This window comes from Bactrocera latifrons, unplaced genomic scaffold (assembly GCF_001853355.1).
Source record: "Bactrocera latifrons isolate USDA-ARS-PBARC rearing strain unplaced genomic scaffold, ASM185335v1 scaffold_47, whole genome shotgun sequence".
NCBI classification, from domain to species: domain Eukaryota; kingdom Metazoa; phylum Arthropoda; class Insecta; order Diptera; family Tephritidae; genus Bactrocera; species Bactrocera latifrons.
Window position 1 is genome coordinate 1,603,300 of NW_017537123.1, and position 26,718 is coordinate 1,630,017.

Here is a 26,718-nt window from a genome sequence, read left to right on the forward strand (position 1 = left end):
ACAACAACAGCATACAGCATATACGAGGAGGTAGAAGCTCGTAAATAACTATAATGTGCATATGTGGACTCTTGTTGTACACAACGGCACTGAATAATGCTTCCACACATCATCGATTATTTTCCGCACATCAGATTTTAGATTTAAATATCGTCAAGTTGTAAAATGCACTTTTAAAGACTCACATTCCGCATTTTATCTTCAAATCCTTGAATCTTCAACAATAATATGATTTTTTTTTTTTACTGTCTAATTGGAAAATGCGATAATAAAAGCTAAAAGTCGACAAATACCTGACTTGCACTAAAACCTGGTATTGATAAAATTGTGCAAACACACCAACAATAAAGAAGTCATCTCTTTTAAAGCACTTTCTATGCCAAAACTAAAAACGAAGCTCTTTTGTTTTTATACCCCGAAGAGAAGACTTGCAGCCGCCGCGAAGTTTACGACAACAAGTAAACGTCGGCGACTCCTCGAGCATAAAGTGTATATGCAGCAATTGGTCATAATTACAGGCTGAGTCGATTTAACTACCTAGTGCCTCAGGTTTTAAGATATCATTTTCTACATATACAAACTGACCGATCAAAATCGAGTTTTCGAATGGGAAACTTTTTAGTATAACTGTAAAATTTTATATGACTTGTTGTCCTAAGCAAAGCTACAATCTCCGAATAAATTGTACATATCGGACCGTCTTTTTGAATTTTGTTTCGCTGGGGACATTCAGTGTAAAACTTTTCTGATTTCTCGGCGAAAACTGCGACAAGTTGTTTTCACAGGCTTCTCTTGAAGCCAACTTTACTCCATTAAGGGAGTTGTGCATTGACCGAAACAAGTGGTAGTCTGATGGTGCAAGGTGAGGGCTACATATATGGTAGATGCATATAAACTTCCAAGCCTAGCTCTCCCAGTATTTGCCAAGTCATCAAAGATGTGTGTGGTCTAGCGTTCTCCTGATGGTAGATGAGACCCTTTCTGTTGATCAGTTCTAGTCTTTTTTTTCGGTTGCTTGCTTCAATCTCATCAGTTGTTAACAGTAAAATGTATAATCAATTGTTCGACCAGGCTGAAGCAACTCATAGTGGATTATTCTTTTCCAATCCCAGCAAACACACAGCATAACCTTTCGAGGCGTCAATTGTGCGACCATTTGTGGAGCTTCACTATGCTTGGACCATGATCTCTTTCGCACATTATTGTTGTATTAGATCYACTTTTCGTCTCTTGTTTCATTCATTCAGAAATGGTTCGATTTCATTTCGTTTCAGCAAAAAATCGCAGATGTTAATTCGGTCCTTTAATTTTTCACACACAATTCATGTGGTACCCAAACAGCCAACTTCTTTTTATAGCCAGCCGTTTCGAAATGTTTCAAAACCGTTTGACGATGAATGTTAAGTTCCTTAGCGATGTCATGGCTGCTTATGTGACGATCCTGGTGAATCTTTTCATAATTTTTTTCATCGACTGTTTCAACAATAGGTCGCCAGAGTGACGTGCATCTTTCACACCCAAATTTCCAGAACGGAAGCGAGCATTGTTGTGCAACACGAACCGATACAGCATCRTCTCCGTAAACTTCACAAATTTCATCAGTGATTTGAGTGGCATTCTTACCTTTTTGTACAAAAATTTCAAAATATTCTGATTTTTTAATTATTCTCAGTAATTTTTGAGCAGTTGTTACTTTCGAAATCCCCGAATTCAATTTTTTTGTTAAATGAAAATCTCACCTTTCCAACACTATATGTTTGACACAATGTGATTTGTAGCACTGAAGATATACGACCGCAGGATTGACAAAATACAAAAACAATTTTTCGACTATAATATACTATTATATGTATATATGGTAACTGCTACAAGAAATGCACTTCTGAAGGGTATTATATTTCGTTGCAGCCGAAAGTTAACGTTATTCTCTTGTATTGTTTTCACAATGAAAAACTTTTTTCTGACGATTGCTGGAAATTTGATAGTCAACAATGAACCCGGCAAATTGACGGGTGAAACTTATTAAAGTGCAATTGAGTTTTACGAATGAGTTTTCTAAGTCTTTTGAGTTGTTTTCCGAATTACTCTATCATTAAATTAATTGAAAAACATATTCAATGTAATTATTGAGATTACACAGTAAGTCACGGCACAACATACAAATAAGGATATCTTAGGTTAATGCTTGAAGGTTTCACAATATTAATCAAGTTCAGCTTTAAAGAGCTCACTTGATGGAATATTTAATTGAGTAAAACAGTGGCAGCAGATTTGTACCTGCCATTGTTGTAAGTTAAATTATACGATTGCAATTGTTCATCCATCAGCCTGACGATTGTCGAAGAGTTTTACATGGGATGTGGTTTTGGTCCACGCCTCTGCATCGTACACTCGTACTTTATTGGAAGGATAGTTTAAAAAATTTAATTTGAGCGAGTTACTTATTTGAAATATGACCTAGCTGATGACTTAAATTGAATATTTCAAATATTTCTCATCTTACTAACTTATCTGGCTGTATACTCGTAATACGAGATAAGTAGACTCCATTTGGGGTATAAAATAGTGCAAGCATAACTCCGTAAGTAAAACGCAAATATTTTCACATCAACTCTTGATATCTGACATACCTTTTTCACAGACMTAAGTAGCAGCCTTTACAAAATCTCGAAACCAAAACAAGTCACACATAGTTGGGGTGATGACTTAAGTTAAGCACAACATGAAGAATTTAAGTTATTAAGTGAGATGAAGGGAATGAAAARCTAAATTCGAAAAATCAAAGAAAACAAGCGCATTTGTCTTTGATATTTTCCTTTCATCGTATACTCGTATGCTGCGACAGACAGGTGACAAGTCAGCCTCCCCTTCGTTACCCAAATTGCTGTAGGTGAGTGTGGCAATAATTCGAGTRAATTGCGGGCTGATTGCATGTACACACACACAGCTTGGCGGCTAGGTACAACAGCGTTCAATGCACCAAAATTAGAGCAAACTGCTGCAATTGCTTCGTCATGCCTAATGCCACAAAGTAAAGGCTGAACACTGCTCCTCGAATAGGCTGAARCACGCACGCCATTTCCCAAACGCATATTTACGCAAGTATAAATATTCGAGCGTTTGCTAAACATATTGCCTATTTCTCGCCCATCACGTAAGCACTTTCGCAGCGCGAATATTGAACAGAACAAAAAAATTACGGCGCCTAATGAAAAACGGTCTCAAGGTAAGGCACGTGCTGCCGCTCACACGCATCCTTTTCCGCTCATTTTATGCCTTCGCTCTAATGTAACGGTACTCACTCTGCCGGCATCCCCACCTCCGCCAGCGACACCGCCAGGTTTGTTTTCGCTTTCACTTTCCGGCTGTTTCGGGGCAATCAGCGYCGACCGCAAACGCTTCGCTGCCTTCCAAGCAACACAGTTTGGCCACATATGAGCGCYGTGTTTGTGTGTAATTTATGCAAAGTTGCTACAGTGCACAATGGCGACCGTAACAGRCGACCTAAGCAAGCATACAACAACAGCAAAGTACGTGAAGTGACAACACGCGTGCATGCAGTGTTACCAACTGGCTGGACCGGGGCGCTAGCTCAATAACGGCGCATTTTATGTGTCAGACAGGCGAGCTCATTAGCTTGACAGAGTGTTTGGTTCCACTGTATAGCGGTTGTTGTTTTTGTAATCGTTATTCAGCTGAGTCTACGCGAAGATTGGCAGACCCAGAACCGTCATTGCTTTGCGCCCATTCGAAGGCTCATAGCAGCGTGTTGGTCAGGCCAATAATATTGGCTTGTACCGTGCCGTTATAGACGTGCTGCGGTTGCGGTGCGACTGGTTTGGATCGTTGCTTGTGTGTGCCGCCACTGCATCGTTCCATGCAGCTTGACGGCCCTGCAGAGCAGAGTTTGCACATGAAACTACTCAGGTGTGAAATGACTTTGCTGTGGTCACCCGGTGGTACGTGGCCACAACTTTCTTGCAGTCCCTCATTTTRTGATTTTCCCTCTTTTTTGCTGTTGTTGTTTATTAGTAATTTTTCGCTTCACAGCAATTAGAGTGATTGTGTAGCGAGTTTAATTGAAAAATAATGAAAACCATCGATCCATAGAACTTTCCAATCACAAAGGAGTAGAAAAAGAATTTCAAAAACTTTGCTCCGKTGTACAGATATGAATGAGGTGGTCATTGGATGCTGCAGTAAGTGCTCTTAAAGGGAGGATGCCACACGAAGTTACTTGAATGAAGCCCGTTTTATGTGAATATACATATGTATGTATCAGTAAGCTACCTTTAGTTCTTAAAGGTCGACCGCAAAACATCCATTTCACGGGGTCCGGAGTTCTTGTTCTCACTTGGCTACCCACAGATTCAGTAGAAGTTGTAAGTGACCTGTCTGCACTCGGAATATAGAAATGGCCTGAACTCACAAAGGAAAGTGGTATTGACGAAGTTTTATGCTCTTGCCCCATACCAACCCATGGTTGTATTGTCAGAGAAAGAAAAGGTTGTTCCTCACAAGGCTTAGAAAGCATATTTTTATTCTCTCSCTATATTTATGTACCATAAACTTAAGAAGGTTCATTTAGATGCAACCAAACTGGGAACCGAATTGCTTAAATTAGGTTAATTAACACCTTAAAAGTCTAATCAAAAGAACAATCTTATTTCTCCTCTACTTGCCGCCAAGTTCAAAATAAGAAGAACCATTCATCTCCACCCGAAAATGGAAGGGAGTGCGTACAAATAAAACGTCACTAACAACGAAAAGAAGAGACACAGGATAATTCCAACAATAACATGCTATATAATAATAAGACGAAGTCGAACATGCGTAGCGTTTTTATAAACTTTGACATTTCCATCCATTTTGACATAAACAGCACTCCAGCGTCRTCGGCAGCTGCTGTTATCACCTGTTATGCTTCATCGTACACTTTCGTTTTCCATCGTTTTCATTTATCTTTTCTTCGGCATACATACATATATATAAATGTATACATACATATTTATTATTACAACAGATAGGATACGATTTCGAAGTTTTATTTGTTTACCAAAGAAATAAAAAAGGACGTTGCTTGCAGTGGAGAGTTTTTAGTTGAGTGGAGACACAGAGAGAAAGACATGCTAAGAGAGCAGTGAAGCAGTCTGTGAGACATATGATTGATTAGGCAATATACATATATTAACTGCTTTACTTCAGTTAAGGCTGAACAAATGAAAGCAATCTTCGAATTCGACTTGTCGAAATTGCTCAATTGCACTATACACTCAACGGTGGAGAAACCATGCATAATAAATTATATGAGTGTTGTTTTCTTTTTCTCTGTTTTCGTTTGATATTGACTATCCCGAAAGTTACTTAGTTCTAAGTTAGGTCGGTATGTATCTACAATGTTTCACTCTTTCAAGCRGTAAACATGAAATTTATGTAACGAATGCCATATATGTATGTATGTATTTCGYTTGAATTGCACTTAGAGCTTCTTTTGGTATCTCCAAAAATACAAAATTATTATTAGCCTCACTATCCTTCACTAGTGGTAACAACACAAACCGCAAGAGATAAATTTACATGTCAAACTCTGTTAGTTCCTGTCTCCTAGTACCAAACAAAATATGAGTCTAGAGTATTCCCCTGAAATCTAATCCAATGCCAAGACTCTATTTTCTATTACAGTCATTGTCCTTAATGAAGATAATTTCAAAATTCGTGTTACTTGGCGGGAAGTCTTTGAGAAGTAATACCAAATTTAAAGAACCCTTATCCCAACTTTTCGTCCTATCGATCCTTGCCAGTCAATATTTCCTGCTTACATTTCTCTTGCCGCTTATTTTTAATTTACTTAATTTTCACTCTCCCAATGGAGTGAACAGAGGTAAGCGAATCAACCTCATGAGCTACTAATTACCCACCTGCCGTGACCACCTACTTAAAGGGTGTCCTGCGTGGCCTCTTAAGTGCATCTTACAAAAACAGAATACGATTAAAGCGAATATGCGAAAGAGTGAACGAGTGAAAGCTTAAATCCGTAAGCTCGCAGAAGACGCAGCGTATATTCCCATGCGCGTTCGAATGCACTTATGTGTATCTGCACATATGGAAATACGTAAGTGTCTATAATTAAATATATTTATGCGCATGCAAATGTGCACATTATCCGTGCGGGCAGCAGGCACTGATGAATATCCACATTAATTACGAACTCGTATCACTCCCTATGCATATTCGCCATGGACCGGTGTTCGTACTTGACCAAATGGACAACACGCCATAAAATCAGGATAGATAAGAAACAGAAATCGACGCTGGCGGCAAGCAACGTTATGACTCGACTCTAAATAACCTTTGTCCCTCACTGCTAAATGATCTAACCTTAAGTTAGAGATTCATTTCTCTGTGTTTCACTGAAGTTGAATATTTCCTCTTTTCTCCAAATAGTGAACTCTTACACGAAGGAATTTTCTCCGAGTAAGCATACTGGAAGCAGTGGAATGTTGTACTCACTTTCCTAGCATACACTGTTTGGTTCATCTATGATCTAAGGATCGTCTGTGGAAAAATCCTTCCCTAAGAACGTTGCCAGCACTGTATGCTCCTTTGCATAAGTGTGTGTGTTGTTGTCATATGCATCTGTTTGCATATTAACATAAATACAAGCCCACACTCACCTAGCTTTTCGCGCGTGACTGCGATAAACGTGCACCAGTAAATACATATGCCATGTGATGTCTGTAGTTGGACCACATTTCAGTGCGAGTGCAAATACAATGGTCACCAGGCCAGAGCAAATCGACTGCTGTGCGGCTTACCGGCTAGTCGAGTTAAGTACCTCTATTCTCGGCTACCACCAAGGCGAGACATCTGTGTTATCACGGCAAATTAACAGCTTGGGCTTGAATGCTTGGCTTCCAGAACATGCAAATGTTTGCATATAAAAGATAATACAAAAGCAACTATGTATATCACGCCATGATATGCCGTTCTATGTTTTGCCATGGCATGCCATGTTATATGTGGTTAGTATACTATATATGTTAGGCTTAGATACAGGTATATAATATAATACGAACCCCTCCCCGTTTCAATTTCTATGCAAACGTSAAATATTTGAAATGGAAATGTCAGCTTAGAAACGCGTGTTTAGATTCCCTACTTAAGGCAGCTACAAGCCACTAACCAGCTAAACCACTAAAGTACCCACCCGCCAACTGTTGGCATAACACAACAATCTCTATAGCAAGCAAACAAGCTTCACTTWGATATTCTTCAAGTCGTTAGCTGGTCAACCGAGCAACCGCCCGCTGAGCTCATTATATTACGCCTGCCAATTATTAGCGGTAAAATGTTGAAAAGGATTTGTTGCTTTACGCTTGCCGCAATTCAGAAAGGCAGCTCAACGACACGGCAAAGGCGAACGGAAGGCCGAAATGAATGGATGGATCGAAGAAACTGTCTGACCTGCCAAGATGTCAGGTTGGCGAAGACTATCGGTTGCAAGCAGATTGTTGCAGCTTACGCAGCCAACATAATGAGTGAAGCTATTTATGAGATTTGTAAACTCAGCTTCAACTGCACGGTGCCACTCCTACTGAACATATTTTATTTATTTTTTATTAAGATGTGTGTACCTTGAACAGTTTACATTAAGTTTTCCACAACCTTTTTAACAGCCAAAAGTATATGCTCGCATATAATTGATCAGAGTTAGGTCTGAATACATATATACGGACTAGTCCTAGTCCCTCAAGTCTTTTCTTTCCAAGAATCGTCAATATTGGGCCACTATTGCATATGCCGCAAACTGACTGATCAAAATCAAGACAAAGTCAACTTTTCGCTATAAAATTACACCAGTGAAGGATGTGGTTAGTAACCGCTCTTACTCACTTTCCCGCTGTGGTGCCTCAAAGACTATGGTATATCAAACCAATAACTTTAACTTTCGGCCAACAAGTTAGAAAATCTGACATATCAAAGTAATATCAAGCCTCTTCAGGCCTATTAAGTACACTACCGTTATGCCAAATACATAAATTTGTAAAATTTACCCCAAATTCTAATGCCACACATTCTGCCTTGTAATCACCCCGAAAATTAAGTTATATCCCCAAAGTGTGAGAAAAGCAATAATCGCAACGGCCTCATTTATAGCGCCATACTAGCAAGACAAGCAGCTTTAACATGCAAGCCCACTGCGAATTTTCCTGAGCCCAAACAAACGCCAATTATAAATGTTGAAGTCGACACATGTTGCTCTAAATCTCTTACTAATAGCTCTACGTACGCCCCTTTCACACCATTTATCGCATTAAAAGCAACTAGTACCGCTCGTGGCARAAAACGTGTTGATGCTTCAATAGGTCACGCCGCCACCGATTACATGCCGCTCGCCATCAACCGACGAACCGACCAGCCAGCCAAGCAGTTATTTCACTTTTTAAACGTGGGTGGAGTCGGCTCGCTTAAATGGCATGTTTCGCTTTATAGTGGCATTTAACAAGGCATCCATCTTGCGTGACAGGCCATTCATGTTGCTCCTGCCTACAGGCCGAGTCAGCTAAGTCATGCCAAGCCGAACTTGGCAAAAGCAAAAGGTTCATGCGAGCACATTCGGTTGGCCGACATGCGATTTAAATTTATTCATTCCTTTTCAGTTTTATACGAAAAAAACTTTGGTTCTTAACAGGTTCTTAACTTTGAGTAATAAAATACCTGCAAAGTAACAACACAAGCTCGACCATTTCACTGACTTGATAGAGTGTGATAAGAAGAAGGAATATTACACGCTTATTGAAACAATCACAGCCAAATTCAGTTGTTCTTCAGTTTTTAGAAGAGCAAGATCTTTAGAAATTGACAGGTAAACTTCACTTCTAAAGAAATAAATATGTATATTGGAAGAACCACCCCTTGGATTAGGTTAGGTTAGATGGCACATCAAAKATCGCACGCGTACTGCTATATGTAGTTCTTTGTGAGGCCATAGAAAAATAGAACTRCTGTGTTCGAACTTATAAATTAGCTAGGAGCAGAGGCGTTTAATATCCATTCCCTCTAACTCGCATACCAGCTTTAATGTATGCGCCCCCAAATATTTTAGTCTTGACTCCCGAACGCGGAACTGTCAAGAAGGAAGTGTTGATTTGTTTCCACCTAATCTTCTTTGATACAGCTTCTGCAGATGGCATCTGAAAGGATTCCCAACCTTATTGTGTGGACGCCAATAGGGCAACGGCCCGTTAAAAGCCCCAAAACTAGAAAAGGCTAGTCTTACTGAGAGCAAAGAGATCACTACAACTCTTGCGATCGATTTTGGGCCTAAAATCTTTTGAGACAGCGCATGCACGTGATGGTAGACCAGCGCTGCCTCAACTTCCGCGAAGCTCAGCAATCTAGTAGTCGAACAGAAGAGAGCATCGACCTGCTACCATTCCACTGATAGCGATCCTATAGCGCGTTTTTGCTATCTCACAGCTTTACAGTTTCTTGCGATGGCCCGACACCCGCACCAGTCTTTTCATAAAGACACTCAATGCTATGGATAGCGAGTTATGAAGTCAAAGTGAGTAAGGRTTTCCGAATTTTCAGGCACGTGTTCTTTTAGGAACCCAGACCCTCTCTCGCTTATCTTTTTGACTAAACGTTACGAACGGCGACACTTACGATTGTTTGAATAACGAAAGAATGCTCCCGCTGCGAAATCCTATTCATGCCAAATGGACTTTAAGACTTATCGAGGCATTTGACAATTCATTTRCGTTGTATGCGGAAGATCTGGAGAAGTACAATCTCAAATCACCTTTGGCCCATTTATTAAGTAATAAAATTTTTTGACGCAAGCGAATTAGACCAGAAGTGAATTCCGATGAAAACTCGACTCCACGGCAAATTTCTAGTTATTTTCAACACAAAAACGTTTCCATATTTTCGCTGTAATCAATTATTTAGCAGGAGATAGCGRCAAAACCGAGTGCAGCAAAGAAGTTCCATGAAAGCAATGCTGAATTTCTAATCGGTTGCTAAAACAATTACATRCATACATAGATATATGAATGTCACATAACTGTAAACCCAGCGCAGCGTAGAGTTTATGGACTTATTTGTTTGAGAGGAGAACTCAAACGAGTAACTGTGGATGTTTGTGCGTTCGCGTGCATACTCTAGTTTTTATTATTGCTGTAAATTACAGTAGCTGCTCGGGAAACCCAAATAGCTTTCACACACCCTTTTCGGACGAAATGCATTCCTGCCACGACTGCCACTCACTCTCCGCGACGCTGCGCTGCGCTGACATGCAACATGTGGAAAATCGTAAATCAACTGGCCACAGGAAAATATGTAAATGCACACACCCACACATGCAAATCATACATTAACAATATATGCATGCGGAATCAGATGTTTCTTCCCAGCAGTTAAATTCAACAAAATGCTCTCTTTGACAACTTCATTTGCATTCAATGCCCGCAGGTGGAAATGTGTGGAATTATTGCTTTTCAATTAAAAGGCGATTAAAAAAAGATCGATTTAAAGATCTATCGAAAATGCTGCACGTAGTCTAACTAGTAGTTTCGAGTTTGCGAGAGAAAGACTCTGCGAAAGATTTATGGCCACGGCGAATATCGAATTTGATGGAATGATGAGATTTACGACAACGTTGACATAGTTCAACGAATTAAGCGACGGCGGCAGCCCTGGCTAGGTCAAGTCGTCCGAATGAACTCCAGGTCTGATAGTATTCGATTCAGTACCCGCCTAGAGAAGCAGAGAAAGAGGAACACCGCCACTGCGTTGGAAGGATCAGGTGGGAAAGGACCTCCCATCGCTTGCAATGTCCAATTGGTGTCACGTGGCGAAAAGAAGAAACCACTGGCGTGCTGTTGTTAACTCGGCTATAACCGCATAAACGGTTTCTACGCTAGTAAAGAAGAAGTCTAACTAGCGATTCTTTCTTATAATTTTCCACTGTGCAGATAATTTTGGTTAGCATTATTGCGACTGCTGAAGCGATTTTTGCAGGATTTTAGAGTTGCTCGAAGTTATTCCATTCACAAGATCTCGGTCTCGAAAGCCAGATACTGGACCTGGTCATGCTACAAACGAATTTTGTAAAATCAATCTTAACCGACTTCCAAAAGGAAGTCTTCGTGGTACGGTGGTTCACTCACAAGAACCATTGCTAAAAGCACACTAAGTTCCCGATCAATGCACGACTTAACGAAAGCAAGAGAAAGCAAAAAACAAAGCAACATAACAAACAAACTGTAAATGGGATACGGTGCCACACACTCCTACGGATATGTTTATGTTAGGTTAAGAAAATTTACGCCGGGCCCGGGACTGAACCATTAGACGGTCATCTGGGTCATGAGTGCGGCAACATTTTGGGTTATAAATATCGGCCACTAACCCGAGAAAACAATTCAACAAACAGTTCGATAACCTTTGACAATGTGGAAAAGACAAAAGCAYTTTGCTAAACGTATGCGGCCAGCGRRACGTCGCACCCCCGATTGGGGAAAGCAATTGCCACTGACTGCTTGTGTGTCTGCGAGTGTGTTTTGCATTACAGCGAGCGCCAAGGATGTGCTGTCGAATTTGATTTATGCATGCCTGCCGAACAGGGTCAAGGCACGCTCATATTTCTACGCCAGCTGCGGCAGGAACATGTGTGGTAGCGTTGAGCAGCGGGTGGAGGTTGGCCAAGCGCGCCGCAATCCAAATGCAGACTTTGTGCTGCTTCGATGCGTGCAAATGTGTGTGTGCGTGGTGTGCGCTATGGAACTGGGGAATGTACATTCACCAACTGTATAGCGTAACGGCATCGAGTTTTTTTAGCTCATACGTGTCTTGCGAAGTGTTTCACTAGTAATTCTATACAAGTACAATTGCTTATGCTATTGCTTCACCTTTTCGCATTTTATTTGGTGCTTTTTCACTTTTTCACTCGCCCCACGTCAGCAAAAAAATAATGTATTTTTTCAAGTTTTTCGCCAGATGCTTAGCACTTCTCTGGCGCGCACTTAGTCAAACTGGCATCGACACTTAATAAAAATCAGAGCAATAGCGCCCCGATGGAAAGCAAAGGTGTGCCATTTGATCCAGCCATCTCGGCTGCCGATAACCCTTCCAAACATGCACCCACAAATAATACAACAAGTGTACACTTGTCTTCCTGGTGTTAGTCAACAAGCCTCCCTGCGGCCCTCCTCGCTGCAGGGAACGCCTGTTTATCCTGCTGGCGTCTGCATCCTCCTTGGCTGCGTGCTTTTAGCATAATTTATGGCATTGTTGTGGGTCGAAGCAAAAGACGAACACCAAAATAAGAGACACATCTGAAAAAAGGTGCTGACGCTGGCTTTTTATATTTGCCTCGGAACCCCCTAAAACCAAACCTTGTTAGATAACATATTGCGGTTGGCGGGGGGCTACTGGCAAATCTGTTTAGGTGATTTGCTTTTAAATTTTATTTTATTATGTACTTATTATCGGCATTTGCCAATGGTGTACATACACACATGTCTGCGTAGGTATGTAAATGTGTACTACGGAAGTGGAAAGAAGTTATTTGAGAGATTTATCTTTATCTTTATCTTTTTAATTTGTTGGTGCTTATCGATTGCAAAGGATTTAGAATATTGAAAAAAGTAACTTAAAAAGTTAAACTGACTCAACAGGTGGACTAGGAAGTTTCCGTGCTAAAAAACTCAAGTTATTCTAGTTTATTTCAATGCTGATACTTTCGCCACGCGTAGAGGCATATATAAATTGCTCTGAGTAGCTACCGAAGGTTTTCAAAAGATCTTCTTCATACACATACAGAATTTGTCCGGAAAGTAATAATACTGATTTTCTTCCAACGCGACTGTACTTCGRAGCGTGCACGCACCGACTGGATTCGGTAGAGAGCATTCCTAGSTAAGGAAYGAGCGACTGGTCAGTAGTCTCCGAGCACTTGGAGAGTCAGGAGAAACATTTTTGCGCGACATGTTTCTGTGAGTGGTGCAAGCCGAAACTGCAGCGTTCGTTASAGCAGAGGGACATATTGAATTCTGTGTGAAATTCGGTAAATCTGCGACAGAGACGTTTGATGTGATCAAGCTGACTTACCCACATGTTGATTTAGCAAGAAGTTTTGCGGCAATAGCCCTTTTTGGAGGACCGCGAAGGGTTCRCAGATGATCACCGTGCTGGGAGATCTGCGACTTCGACAAACACCTTTTTTAACATCAAAGGCATCGGTCACCACGTATTTGTTCCTCCTGGACAACCCATCAACCCCAAGTTTTATGTGGAAGTCCTCAAGACTCAAYTCAAACGAAGGTACAATCGAGCTCACACCGCCTTTCTTATGAACAGCTACCCAACAGGTAGCCTACAGGTCGGCATTCCAAAGCTYCGGTAGCCTAKATGTGGCCCCCGGACTTTTTTTGTTTCCTTGCCTGAAAAGTCCGATGAAAGGCAAATATTTGAGACGACTAAAGGGATCCAGCATATTCCGGAGAATGCCTTCCGTGACGCCTTCAAGGCTTGGAAATCGCGCTGGCAGCGCTGCATCAACGCAGAAGGACCCTATTTAGAAAGTTTTCAAAGAATTGTTACAATAGGTTCAGTCCTATTACTTTCCGGACAAACCTTGCATCTAACATTTTCCGCACCACATGAACTATAAACGGCGGAATCTTAAACTTTTAAAATTTTCGAATTGACTCTTAAACAGCTTTTGGAAACTTTGAATTACTTGGCAGAAAAGTGCGGCCGCGTCGGACGTTGCTTCAACCACGATTACCTTTTCTGACGTCCAATATTTTTTCTTTGCTTTTAGTCACTTCCGCCGCAAATGGCAGCCCAGCAACCTGGCAACGCAGCCATTCAGCTTTATTTGTGTGGCGGCATTGAGTGCCAAGTCGGCCCATTAAATATTTTTCGCATTTACCCGCAAATGTGCCAGGTGCATGAGTGGCACACCTTTTCATACTTTCTTATTGTCGTCAGTATAATGAGAATGTCGTTGCCTTCGTCAGCGCAGCGACAGCTGTTCCCTCCACCTCCACATCCACGCCACACACCACACCGGCTCATGGAAAAAAGGTCACGGCATTACAATATCCTACTTGACCGCCTTCAACGCAACAACACGTTCAACACTTTCGACATTCGGGCATCCTGGCTGCTGTGCGTTCCTGMCGAATCGTCCGCCACCGACCGACTGGATGTGGWGAGCGCCGGCAGCGGCTCATCAGTGGCAATTTGAATGGTCATTCCGTATCCTTTCTTTCGGCTTCATTGAATTTTTTCCTGCCTGCATTGTTCGCATTTTYCGTAGCTTTAAACTTAACACATTTTCGCATTGTTGTTTTTGGTATTGTCTTGTATTTAGCACCGTTTCTTTGTTTGGGTTTTGTTTTCATTGCGAATAATTGCTTGAAAGCAAGTGAAAGACATTAAATGAGTTTTCACGGATGAATCATTTGGCTGGAATGACGCAAACAATTGACCCGAGTCGAGCAGCASCAGCAGCTTATGAACGTGCAACGAAGTGGCCACATCAACGCGTCATCACGTGGTCGGCTGCACATCCGTCGCCTCGGTGCCTTCCAAGCGTGGACCGAATAAATGGGTGAGCGCGCTAAGCGCAAATGAATCATTAACAATGGTCGCAACATCGCCAACGAGCACGAACGAATAGTAATGCGCACAGGTAAATAAACACTTTTCAGACAACTGGCTCCCATTTCGGATATTTTTTCTTAGTTCTCCGAAATAAAGGCCGCGAGAGCTTGTCCTTTCATTTCTTTTCTGATCTATAACTCAATCGTKTGTGGTCGGGATTTTCTTTTGAGAATACCTTTATTCATGTTTGAAGACCTATAGATTTGCATTTAAAGCATAATTTGAATTTTATACATTCATCTATTTGGTCAATGGAGCTGAGATACTTTAGTTGTTGAAATACCATCTGATCCAATTTTCCAGACTGCTCGATTTATACTGCACCCGCAAACCTAATCAGCCTGGATTAGTACAGCCTCTTCTCATGGTTGTGTGGAGTTTGATAACCGTATGTCAATTAGCAGTTGTTTATCATGCGAAAAACTTTTCTGACAATTAAAAAAGAAAAAATTAAAAAAAAAAAAATTAGCAACGAATTTACTTTAAATTTGTATTTCCAAAGGGATCACGACTAAAAGGAGTCGAGCTTTCGAATATGACGTCAAAATTGTCAAACTAGCAAATGGGGCTGCAAAAATGAGTGGAAACTGAAAAACTCAAATTCGCTGAAGATAATGAAGAACATCAAAGTCGAGTTTTACAATAAGTGTACGGTAAATTCGATTAAGCGTTGGCTTAAGATTTTCAAAATGTTATTTTTTAAGTCCAGCCAAATATATTGGCACGATATATTTGAAATCAAGGCCTGTTTTCTTAAACGGTATTGTATTTTGTGGGCTAAAACCCGAGTGTTTAATAGAGATCCACCTGGTAATTGGGACTATATTGAGCATCTATCAGATAAATCGAAAGTTTTAAGAGGCTTCGAATAACTAATGGAATCTAGAACAGATTTTAAATGGTCTCAACTGCAATAATGTATGACAAGAGAGAACATGTTGCTACAGAGTATAATAGTTTGTTTACCGAACGGTTCATGTATCACCTAAAACTAATCGAAATAAGTATGGGGCAAATACTAATGAGGCCTTGTTTTATTAATTTTAAAATTCTTAATTTATTCTTCAAAATCTATGTCGTTCCACTCAAAGTAATCTTCCTTTGCCCCAATCCTCGAAACAGTTGTTAAAGTTAAAGTCAGTCGGGCTCTTTTTACGAATAGCTTCGCGCAAACGTTTAACACTCAAATAATATTTTTTGTTGACAATTTGGCTGGTCGAAGGGAATTCGGAGCGCACCACATCTCGGCAATCGAAAAAACTGTCAACATAACCTTGATTTTTGACCTCATTTGATGTGGTTTTTTCAGCTTCGACTCACTGTTGCCACGATATTAATCGTCTGTTTCTGGTCGTGATCATACAGGTAAAACGAAGACTCATTGCCACTAAAAATACGTTTCATGACATCCTGGTAGAGAGAAAGCATTTTTTAACAGACGTTTCAAAAACACTTGCTCGCGACAAACAATCGTGAATCTTCTAAAATATTTCGACGAATGGGTTTTGAGCGAAATTTAAATAAAAAGTCTTACTATTATTTACACACATATATTTGCTTGGCATCCGATCCTCTGGTTGACAGTTTACACCTTACGGCATTTCCCCAGCTTTGATTCTTGCAAGTTGCAAGAGTATGAAACCTAAAGTGAGCCCTTCCTTTCTTGTTTGGATTTGGTTCCTTTTTTGGTTTTTTATAGGTGCCAATACTAACCAATTTGATTTTTGAATTTTGTCCAGCCGAAGGTGTTGGTTTATGGCTTTCATATTGAAATTATGGAAATTTCATTAGCCCAAAATCATTTTTAATCGCAAAATTTCTTTTTGCTTTTGCTGTTATTTCCATTCACTAAAATCTCAACTACAAAAATAAACATACAGGTGATTTGTACGAGTGCTATTACGATGAAGACATGGTAGCTCCACAACTCCAGTGCACCTGCACAGCACCAATATTTGCCAAGTGGGCTTTATAAGTGACAAGTAGTCCCAAAAACATTTATGCACTTTCTGAAAGCAGGCAGAGTTCGAACACTGAATGGAGATGAAGCCAGCCGAGTGAAAGTGGGCACGTGTGTGCATTTTAAATGGAATACGGATACTAACATAATGCTGTGCCTGCACCTGAACCGGCGGCCAACGGAGCTGTGTGTGTGTGTGCTTGAGCCGTAAGTTCTATGGAATTTGTGTTGGCGAAATAAACTTTCTGTCGGAAAATATTTGTTGGAAATTTCTGTTTTATACAAAACAAATACATTTTTTGCTGCAGAGTACCGTGTATATACACACACATATATGCTTGTTTATTTTGTTTGCGCAACGCCCCTTCGCCGCCCAATCATATAGTTTTTGACCGTGTTTGAGCAACGGTAAACAGTACAACTCCAATTCGGAGAGCATTTTTATGACATTTTGAGCTGTTATTTCTGTTCTGGGCATTTTTCAGAGTAATCGAGTGCATGACGCATTGCATTGGCCTGTGGAGCGAAGCTGGCAGTGAAGCGGCATGTGAATGCACTCGAGCGTTAGTTTACAAAATAACTAATGGACCAAACTGCACATCAGCGTTGTGGAGTTGAATTAAAGTTTCAAAATCTTCCTTTTTACCGAAACATACGAGGATGGATTAGAATATTTCATTTCGACAAGATTTCAATTTATAGCAGAGCTCAAATGGACACAAAACTGTCCRGCTGTCTGCAAAAAGAAAGCAATGGCAGTTCAATTGCTTTATGCTGACATTTTTGCAAAACGATAACATTAAACTCTCCCTTTTTTGAAATCTGCAATTTGCTTGGCTTCAGCAGACGCGCTTGGGGCTAATAAAAATAAGAAGGTTTGCATTTGAAGCAAACGCATTTCGCTCACTACTTACTAAACCTATACAGACGAGCGGTATAATTGGCCATTTTTCATTCCATTTTATTACACCTGACCTCGCAATTCKTGAATACTCCGGTCAAGAGCAAGAAAAATCGCACAAAAGCGGCTATTGAACTCCAGCTGAAGCTCATATCAATTTCAAACAATCAAGCGTAAGCAATCAAATAGTCTGTAAATGTATGTGTGTGTATGCTACCAAATTGCTCCGAAACCAATGGGCAACAACAAGGGTCGCTCTAATCTCCTCCACGCAACAAGAAGTTTCTTACCAGAGTGTATAGAGAGAGGCACATATAACGGTATCTTTTGTTAGCATTAAATGAGCAAACCTTATTGGATATGTTATTGGAAACAATAAATAATATTTTATTGCAAAACGATTTTCAATTCTGCTCCTCAATGCTTGCCTTGGTAGGGTAGGTTGCGTAGGTAAAGGTCAGGCTTTATGAGTCTAAAAATAAATTACAATTAAGCGTCGGCGTATGTGCGCCATTTGGATTGCAGTGGTGTACTAGTCSGGCTCCATTGGTGAGGGAAGAATGAGATGGGTTAGGCTACAAGCTCAACGTCATTGCAGTGTCGAGAGTTAAGCACTTGCGACAAACATACTCTTTGCCGCACAATAAAATTTCCTTGAACTCGTCTTTTCACCTTTGAAGATGCAACCCTGGTTTACAAAAGTCAAAGACCCGCAATTAAAATTATGCTATGCGGTCATAATCAGCCCCTTCTGATTTCATGCTATTTACTCGCTCGCCCTTTTGCTATAATAAARCGGGTTTCTTTCAGATGTGTAATACAGAACTTTATTTACTTTTTCAATCTGCGATAYTTGCCATTGTAGGGTATAAGCGCCCACAGTGGACAAAAACATTTTCATTGCATACTTTTAGGTGTTAAAAGTGGCATGCGAGTACATTCTCATGAATTGCGCATTCTAACCACACCGGCGGCCGCTGCGACAGGCCGCATGTGCTTGCGTGCCACCGGAAAACCGCCACGAAGACATAAGACAARCGCCATCACTTTTAGCTWTAACCTGCTCGTCWAAACGGCAGTSGAAAGCAATTCAAAACAGTGTTTAGTTAGATTTCCACAYACATCTACACGCACACTTGCAATCCGGCACTCTCCCTCCCACCCTTTCGCACAGCCGCTACRAAGCTCGCACGGCTACGAAAATCACACTCCGCTTTCTTTTGTACCGAACCGCACGTCGCGCTGCGCAAACGAAGTAATTGAAACGAAATATTTATATAAATCCGTATGTTAAATGCGGCGAAAATGTGGAAATGCGCATTTATTTCAACAGCTTTCTGCAGCGCCGAGCTTGGAAACAAAAATCTCATCACTTATGTTTCGCCATGTCTACGTGCCGCATTCACTTTGATAATGGCTATAATTCAACCGGCTCTCGGAATGTGCACTTCCTTTTTGGTTTTCTGAAATCTGCTGTGTTTCGCTCCTTATTTGGTATYTCGTTCAAACAATTACTCGTTTTAACTAACGCAACAACAACATGATGCTTGAATTCCTTAATTAGCGACCTGGAATAAATGTCTGTATTAAGTGCTCTCACATTGGCGTYGGCATGACACATTTTATGGCGCTCAGCTGGGCGGATTTCCTTTCTAAAATTGTTTTTAAGTCTGTTTCGAAAGCAGGAGTCACATTCAGCGCACGAGATTTCTATTATTTYCATTTTGTTTTTTGTTTGAGTATTTCTACAATGTCTGCTAAATGAGGATCTCTACAATCTGAGTTCTCATAAATTCTAATCACAACTAACATTGGTAACAAAAATGAATAAAAGCGGTCTYCTGCCCACTGCCCAAAAATTCGTTRTCTATGCCCAAATTACCAATAAAGACGTTCGAGAAACGTGAGCTGATAAAGCGGGCTCTCTCAGTATTTCACGAACCAAAATAACGACTGAATGAGCCTGCCTTGTTCCTGTAAAATAAAATTAATTTCTTGTTTTTCGAACAGCGCTTTTCAATTGGAGATTCCAAGCGAAGCCAGGTCCTTTTCCACATGGTCTTTCCAACGGAGTGGAGGTCTTCCTCTTTCTCTGCTTTCTCTGTTTCCCCTCCGGTTACTGCGTCAAATACTTTCAGAGCTGAAGTATTTTCATCCACACGGGCGACATGACATAACCAGCCCAGCCGCTGCCTCTTAATTCGCTGAACTATGTCATTGTCGTCCCATAACTCGTACAGCTCATCGTTCCATCGAATACGATAACCGCCGTTGCCATTGCGCAAAAGATCATAAATCTTCCGCAGAACCTTCCTCTCGAAAATCCGTAACRTCGACCCATCAGATGTTGTCATCGTMMAAGCCCGTGCACCATATAGCAAGACGGGGATGATGAGTGACTAGTCSAGTTTAGTCTTTGTTCGTCGAGAGAAGATTTTACTGGCACCTGTTGGCAAGAGTTATGCTTCGTTGGATTTCGAGGCTGACATTGTTGTTGCTGTTAACTCTKGTTCCAAGATAGACAAAATTATGTACGACTTMGAAGCTATGGCTRTCAACAGTGACGTGGGAGCTTAGTCGCTAGTGCGARGACTGTTTGTTCGAAAACAGGAGATATKWATTTCGTCTTTCCAATATCATCASCATACRCCAGCAGCTAGAAGATTGTGCATTCTCAATTCAGCTCTGCTGCTCGAATTACTTTCTCCCCCTGTCTGAAAGGTCCACGGAGAGGACGATCTTGACGGAGCTTGAGGTATTGCTTTACGTCAGTTTACAAAGTCATATTACTTTTGTGGAGATACCAAATTCAGACGTAGCGGATACCGATGGAAAGACAAACCTTTTCAGCAAGGTTCTTCCAATTATTGTTCGACTAAAATTTCAAAAAGCGTACGAGCAKAAACTGAAATAAAACACCTTGATTTGCTATAATCAAAACAAATTCCCAAATTTATTACAATTTTCCAGAAACTACAAACTGCTAAGCCAAATCGTTAATATTTAGTTAGGTATATAAGGGTTGTTTGTGGTTGTTAGCATTTAGCAAAATTTACTTTTCAAAGCAAAAACTACTTTATCCTGTGGCGAAAATTTTAAKTCAGGCACTTACAAAAGAGTAACGAAAACAAATCCATACTAAATGAAAACATTAATATTATATAGGTATATATGTATATGATGTAAATATGCAGTGGTAAATAGAGAGAAACAAACACGCCTATTATTTGTCGTTGCGTTCTTGAAAGTACTGCCATGCTTGTTTGCAAACAAATATTCTGATTTTTATCATTTTTTCTAGTTCTTTTTGCTGGTCGCGGTTTAGAAGACTTGCACGCGGTGGTTCTCGCGGTCACATACCAAAATGTTTCCATTCGACATAATGCCAACACCCTCGAGTCCTTTGAATTCCGAACGACCGGAACCCCAGGAGCCGAAGGCCTTCAAGAAAGTGCCGTCGGGACTGTAAATTTGTATGCGATTATTGCCTGCGTCGGCGATTACAATGTAGCCCTGATCATCCACAGCGATGCCCCTGCAAAGAGGTTTTGAAAGCGTATTTCAGTATTCAAAATGTATACAGTTATTTTCGTAAAAGAGAATAGAAGAAACTGTGCGCACCGTGGGAACTTCAGCTGCCCGTCTTCGGAGCCTTCGGAGCCGATTGTCTTCAAGACCTTTCCGTTGACGTCAAAGATCTGAAAGAGTAATCATTAAAATGTAAAGAAACCAAATATACAAACAATAATGCTTTTGCTGCCACAAGCAAGGTGCGATTCAATTTACCTGAATTCGGTGATTATTGGAATCGGATACAATAACACGATTCGTATTTGAAACCGCAATGTAATGTGGGTGTTCRAGTTCGCCTTCCAGCGGACCGAGTTGGCCGAATTTGCCAACAAAGGTGCCATCCGATTGAAATACCTGCAAAAAGCAGAAGAATCATGAAGCAGGTGATTGTAATAGGATTATTGCGTATACGCCCTGGCACACCAGTGCAAGACAGTGAATCAAAGCACAGCGCTGAAGTGCACATTTCCAAGAAATCGAAAGTGTGTTTGTAAATACACAAATTATCCACCCATACATACTTAGCTACCTGATGCATGTTTTTGTATAYATGTATGTATGTGGGTATACAATGCAAATAACATAATCTATTATATCACATGTACTCGTATTGTTGTAGAGGTCACTGTTGCCACAGTAGCAGACAGTGCTTGCAAATGCTTCATTCAACCCCGATTCGATTGCCCATTGAAAGGATTGCTTGGCAGCATTCGAAACGGCATAAAAAGGATTAATAAGCTTAAGACTGGCCGATAACGCCGAAATCACGGACGAGCGGCCGAACATGCCGCAGACAGCAGGCCTGTGCAACAAGAAGGCTGTCGTGGTGATTAATGRCAAATATTTACCAATTCACGTGTATAATTCTTTTCATGTTTCTTTAGTTTGCATTTGCCAGCAACAACTACAATGTATGTACATTTAATTTTGATTCAGTAAGGCGCGCATCAACTGTAATTCTACTTCATTGTGTTCACCAAATATATTTCTATTTACTCACTTGCACACGATGGTTCTCTTTGTCACACACATAAATGAAGCCCAACGAATCTGTGGCTATGCCCCAAGGATAATTGAATTTGCCATCGGTGATGCCCTGTGAGCCAAAGGCCCGCAAGAAACGTCCTTGTGGATCAAGTACTTGGATGCGATGGTTATATCTGTAAAGAAGAAGGTTCAAAGATAGACTTTCTCAAATAGTTTTTTAATAAATCCAAACAAATATTGACTTAAGCTCCCGGATGATATCCATATACATGTATAATGCTGGAAGTCCCATTTTCTAGCATAATATTCTTCCAGAATGTCTATTCGTACGAAGCCCTAATGAATCTGACTACTCTTGAACCTGTCTCTTATACACATCTAGATGTGTATAAGAGACAGATAATATTCTTCCAGAATGTCTATTCGTACGAAGCCCTAATGAATCTGACTACTCTTGAACTTATCTTTCCAGTCAGCATAGTCACTAATACAACCTTTCCTTTGCAAATCTAAGTGTTTGTCCATCGATTTGGTCATCTTTCAAAATGAGGTTTATTATAAGAGAGTTCGTGGTATCATCTTTACATGTCTTAAGTCGAACAAGCCATGTTTTACATGACATATGCTCATTAGCATTGCTTTACTCACCGCCCACTTGGTAGCAAAATACCTCTCTTATGAGATTTCCAGTAGTTCTAAAATTGGTTTGAAAATTTCCCAACCAAAATTTTTTTATAATCGAATGTGCGAAAGTCACTGACACTGTTAGATCCTGGCTCRTTGCGAATTGGCAACGGCGAATACCACAGTCGACGACGAGACGATATACTATATATGATGATATTGACACAATTCAGCTAATTAACAGACAGCGCCTACGCKGGCTAGRTCAAATCGTCCGGATGGATGAAARCACTCCAGCGTTGAAGGTATTCGAAGGTACGAAGGTACCCCCTGGGGGAAGCATMGAAAAAGGAAGCCACCACTCAGTTGGRAAGACCAGGTGGAGAAGAAATSTCGAATYGGCGCTAAGCAGCGATAAGAAAGAGCGCCTGGCGCGACTTGTCTATAACCGTGTAAGCACAAGTCTGACCGACATTCGAAGTTTCGGTCATACTGTGCACCTTTCACCTTTCACCTCAATACATAACACTGCTTCAGTCGCTTTTAATCGGCTCAACTACTCGATTTCCGCCGACGGGCGGGTCAAGTAACAAATTCAATTACGCGCCTCTTGTCATTGAATACATTAACAGCGAGACTGACTTTCATTGTGCGAAAAACAATAACTATGAACTGATTGCGCCTCGGCAAGCGAAYGCAAAGGAATTGTCGAAAGCGAAGTAGAAAGTTTTCCTCATTTCCGGCGTAAGCGTTGGTTGAATCGAAATTAATTTTGTCATTATTATGGCGGATTAAAAGGCAAAAGACGGGATGTTTGCTGCTGCTGCTAGCCATCCGGCCGCCAACTGAGTTCCCACAACAGCCATTGGTTTTTGCTTTATTAATGCGTTCATTATCCGCTTAAAATTTGCCTGTGAAAAGACATATGCACACACACAAACTAGAGCATATGGGTCGCAAGGCGCCTTTACACCATTTACCGTTTGTCTCAATTAATTAAAAAGTTCTTTTGAAAGAGGACRCACTCGCGAGCTGACTCGCTCCACTTTCCAACCCGCTAAACTCACCTGTCTGCTATTATGTATTGTCCAATGCGATTGATCGCCACACCGGCCAAGCAGTCGAACTCGCCTTCGCGGCAACCGAAATCTCCGAATGATTTCACGAAAATACCGTTCGAATCGAACACTTGTATGCGATGATTGGACGAGTCGGCGACTACAAAGCTATTGTCTGGACCAACTGCTACGCCGCGCGGCCATGTAAAGRATCCGGGCTCGCTCCCCCGTCCCCCCAATTGGAACAGCTGCTGCCGTTTACGCAAGTACAAGTCCCTAAGGGAAGTACCTGCCACTCCGGTTATACCGGCTGCTGCTGCTGCTACCGTAGGGGAGGTAGGGGAGCCTAGCCCGTTTTTTGACCCGTCATCATCGGATGAGCCCAGCTCGTTGGCCTGCCGCAACGGCAGCCCCATACTTAAGCGACGCGACACGTCGCTGGCGTGACTACGGCTGGCACTGCTACCGCTGCTGCTGCTGCCGCCAACGCCAGCGCCATGGCTATGCGAAGACGATGGCGCTGCTGAGGCGCCACTACTGCTACTAGACGGTGTGTCCTTGGCGCTTTTATTGCCATACTTGTTCTTTAAGTAGCGCGCCCAGGAGCTCAACGCCTCGCCGTCTTTGCTGTCCGCTGCGGCGGACGTGCTGGAGCCGGCGGCAGTTACGATAGCGCTGCGCGCCGACGCGGTGCTACGATCAGTGATTGGTGAGTTGTCGCGCGATTTTAATGCGTGCGAGGATCGGCTGCGTGCCAAATCGGTTCCGCCATAGCCCGAATACCTGCGGTGTGGAGAGAAAACAAAGCATTAGTTTATGCAAAATAAAATATTTACTCTAGAAAATTAAAGAAGAGGCAATTAGATTTGACATCCCTACGATTTACTTATGAAACTGGCATATCTTCGATTTTGCTCTAATGAATTTGTAACTATGGTCCTACCATATAGTTGGAGCTCTTAGTAATAACGGAACTCATTACAGTTTTAATTTCTTTCAAATTACACAATCGAGTTTGGATCAATGAGAATGCGTTGTGTTACTTTGATAAGCTCAAATAAATAACTTATCCGAAGTTTAAGAAAATTGTAAAAAGTTTAAATTCTATCATTAAGTCATAGTGAAGCCACAGTGTCTTTTAGAAGCTGACGGTGCGCTTAGTTTACTAACCAATGTTTAATKCCGATTATATCGGGAATGTGTGATGACCGAATAAGGTTTAGCTAAGCTCTCTTTGCATATTTTTATTTCTGAGCAAAACTGCCTCTGGACTTAAGAGTTCTACTCAGTTCTCACAGGAAGAGCTTTATTCCTGTGGGCGAATGTTTTGTTTCTTGGTCAACTCTAGCTTCGGGAACTAGCAGTTTTTAAGCAAGAATCATTGCTCTCACATTTCTATAATTATTTTATAAAAAATTTAACAGTGATCTATGTTGAAGCGATTCAATGCAACGCTAATAAGCTTTCAATTCCATAAAAAAGATTATTATTCCTCCGCCTCGTTGGAAACTTTAAATTTTCTTATGATTTCGGATTTTTTATTTCATTTAGCGGAATTATAAGCTTGATCTCCTAACTCGTTCATTGAAGTGACCAGGTTAAGTACAATAAACGAGAAGAATACTGTGCTCTATATAAATCCAATTGCAGCACAATGTTAGAGAGAGAACACATTAAATTTGAATTAGTGTCGAATTAACAAAACAGCTAGTTTTCTTGCTTTAGTTTGATTTGTCAACGAAAACAACAAAAAACAAAAACATATGATAGAGTGATAGAGAGGGAAGTAGTGAGCGATGAGCACTGAACCAAAAATGTATGAGCAATATGTATGTATGTAACAGTACAGTGGATGAGAAACAAATAAAATTAATAATTAAGAGAGAAAAAGTGAGCGAACGCGCAACAAATACAATAAAGAAAGCACTGAGCACCTCATTTTAAATATTTACAAATGCACTTGAATGCACTTTTTCATTTCTTAATTGCTCAATTCGCGCTAATATGAGCTCTTGAGAATCGCCAAATAATAATGAATATATACAATGTATATACATATGTTTATATATAGAGGTAGGAATATAGGTTGTTGTTTTGGGTATTTCATTTAATGTATTTTATTTGCATCAATTTTATTTTACTATGTCGCACCTTGAAGCCAAGTAAGCAGATGGCGATGCCGTTGTTGGCGATACCGGCTCATCCAGATCGTCGTCTTCGTTGCCGAGCGCGTGCGAGGAGCGACTGCGCGCCAAGCGGCTGCGTCGCTCTTTCATCGCCAGATAGCGCGATCGTCCGGTGCCATAGCGTGAGTCCGAATCGTCACCAGTGCCGTTGGCATCCTCATCGAAGGAAGCGGTGGGCGTGGAGAGCGATGGTTGTGATACAATAGCGCTGCTCTTGCTTTTGTTTAGAAAGCGGCTTGTGTAGCTGGAAAATTTCGGTTTAATTGATTCGTTTCATTTTTCGTTTTTGAGCACGAATATTTTTTTCATTTAAATTTCATTTAATTTTGAACAAACGAACATTTCTTTTTCAGATACTTTTCCAAAATACGAGCAAATATTTTTTTGTAAGAATTTCATTGCTTTCATTTTTGTTCATCAAAAAGCAYAAAATTGCCGTTGATAAGTGATTAAATCGTATCTGTTGTTAGTTAAAGCGGTAGTTGGGCGAAAAGTTTAAGGTTAGTAGTTTTGTTAGGTTATGATTCCTTGGCTAGTGTGTCAGTGTCCGTAAAAGGTCTCAGTTTCTTAAGGATTCAAGGATTCCATTTATTTAGTTTCTTAGTACGATCTATACTGATTATTTAGAGAAATAATAAATAACTAAAAAATCTCTGGAGTGTATTAATTTTATTTATTCTAAAGTTCTTTTTTTCTGCGCGATCTTAATGAAAGCTGCTGAGATGAGAGTATTCACCACCCACCAGAACA

General features: G+C 40.8%; 1 protein-coding gene across 9 annotated transcripts in view; it reads right to left on the reverse strand.

Annotated features, from left to right (window-relative positions):
* Positions 1-20,464: 20,464 nt before the first annotated feature.
* Positions 20,465-26,718, reverse strand: part of LOC108973253 (RING finger protein nhl-1) — a 35,876-nt gene continuing 29,622 nt past the window's right edge. For 7 of the 9 annotated variants that reach the window (XM_018940363.1, XM_018940369.1, XM_018940365.1 and 4 more), the window contains 6 exons: positions 25,934-26,212; positions 23,792-24,565; positions 22,114-22,273; positions 21,327-21,467; positions 21,162-21,238; positions 20,465-21,075 (listed from right to left, as the gene is read on the reverse strand). In XM_018940363.1, the coding sequence (XP_018795908.1) occupies positions 20,862-21,075; positions 21,162-21,238; positions 21,327-21,467; positions 22,114-22,273; positions 23,792-24,565; positions 25,934-26,212 (1,645 nt within the window). In that variant the 3' untranslated portion in view covers positions 20,465-20,861. The remainder of the gene's footprint in view (positions 21,076-21,161; positions 21,239-21,326; positions 21,468-22,113; positions 22,274-23,791; positions 24,566-25,933; positions 26,213-26,718) is intronic. The other 2 variants (XM_018940371.1, XM_018940370.1) reach the window with 1 other exon arrangement.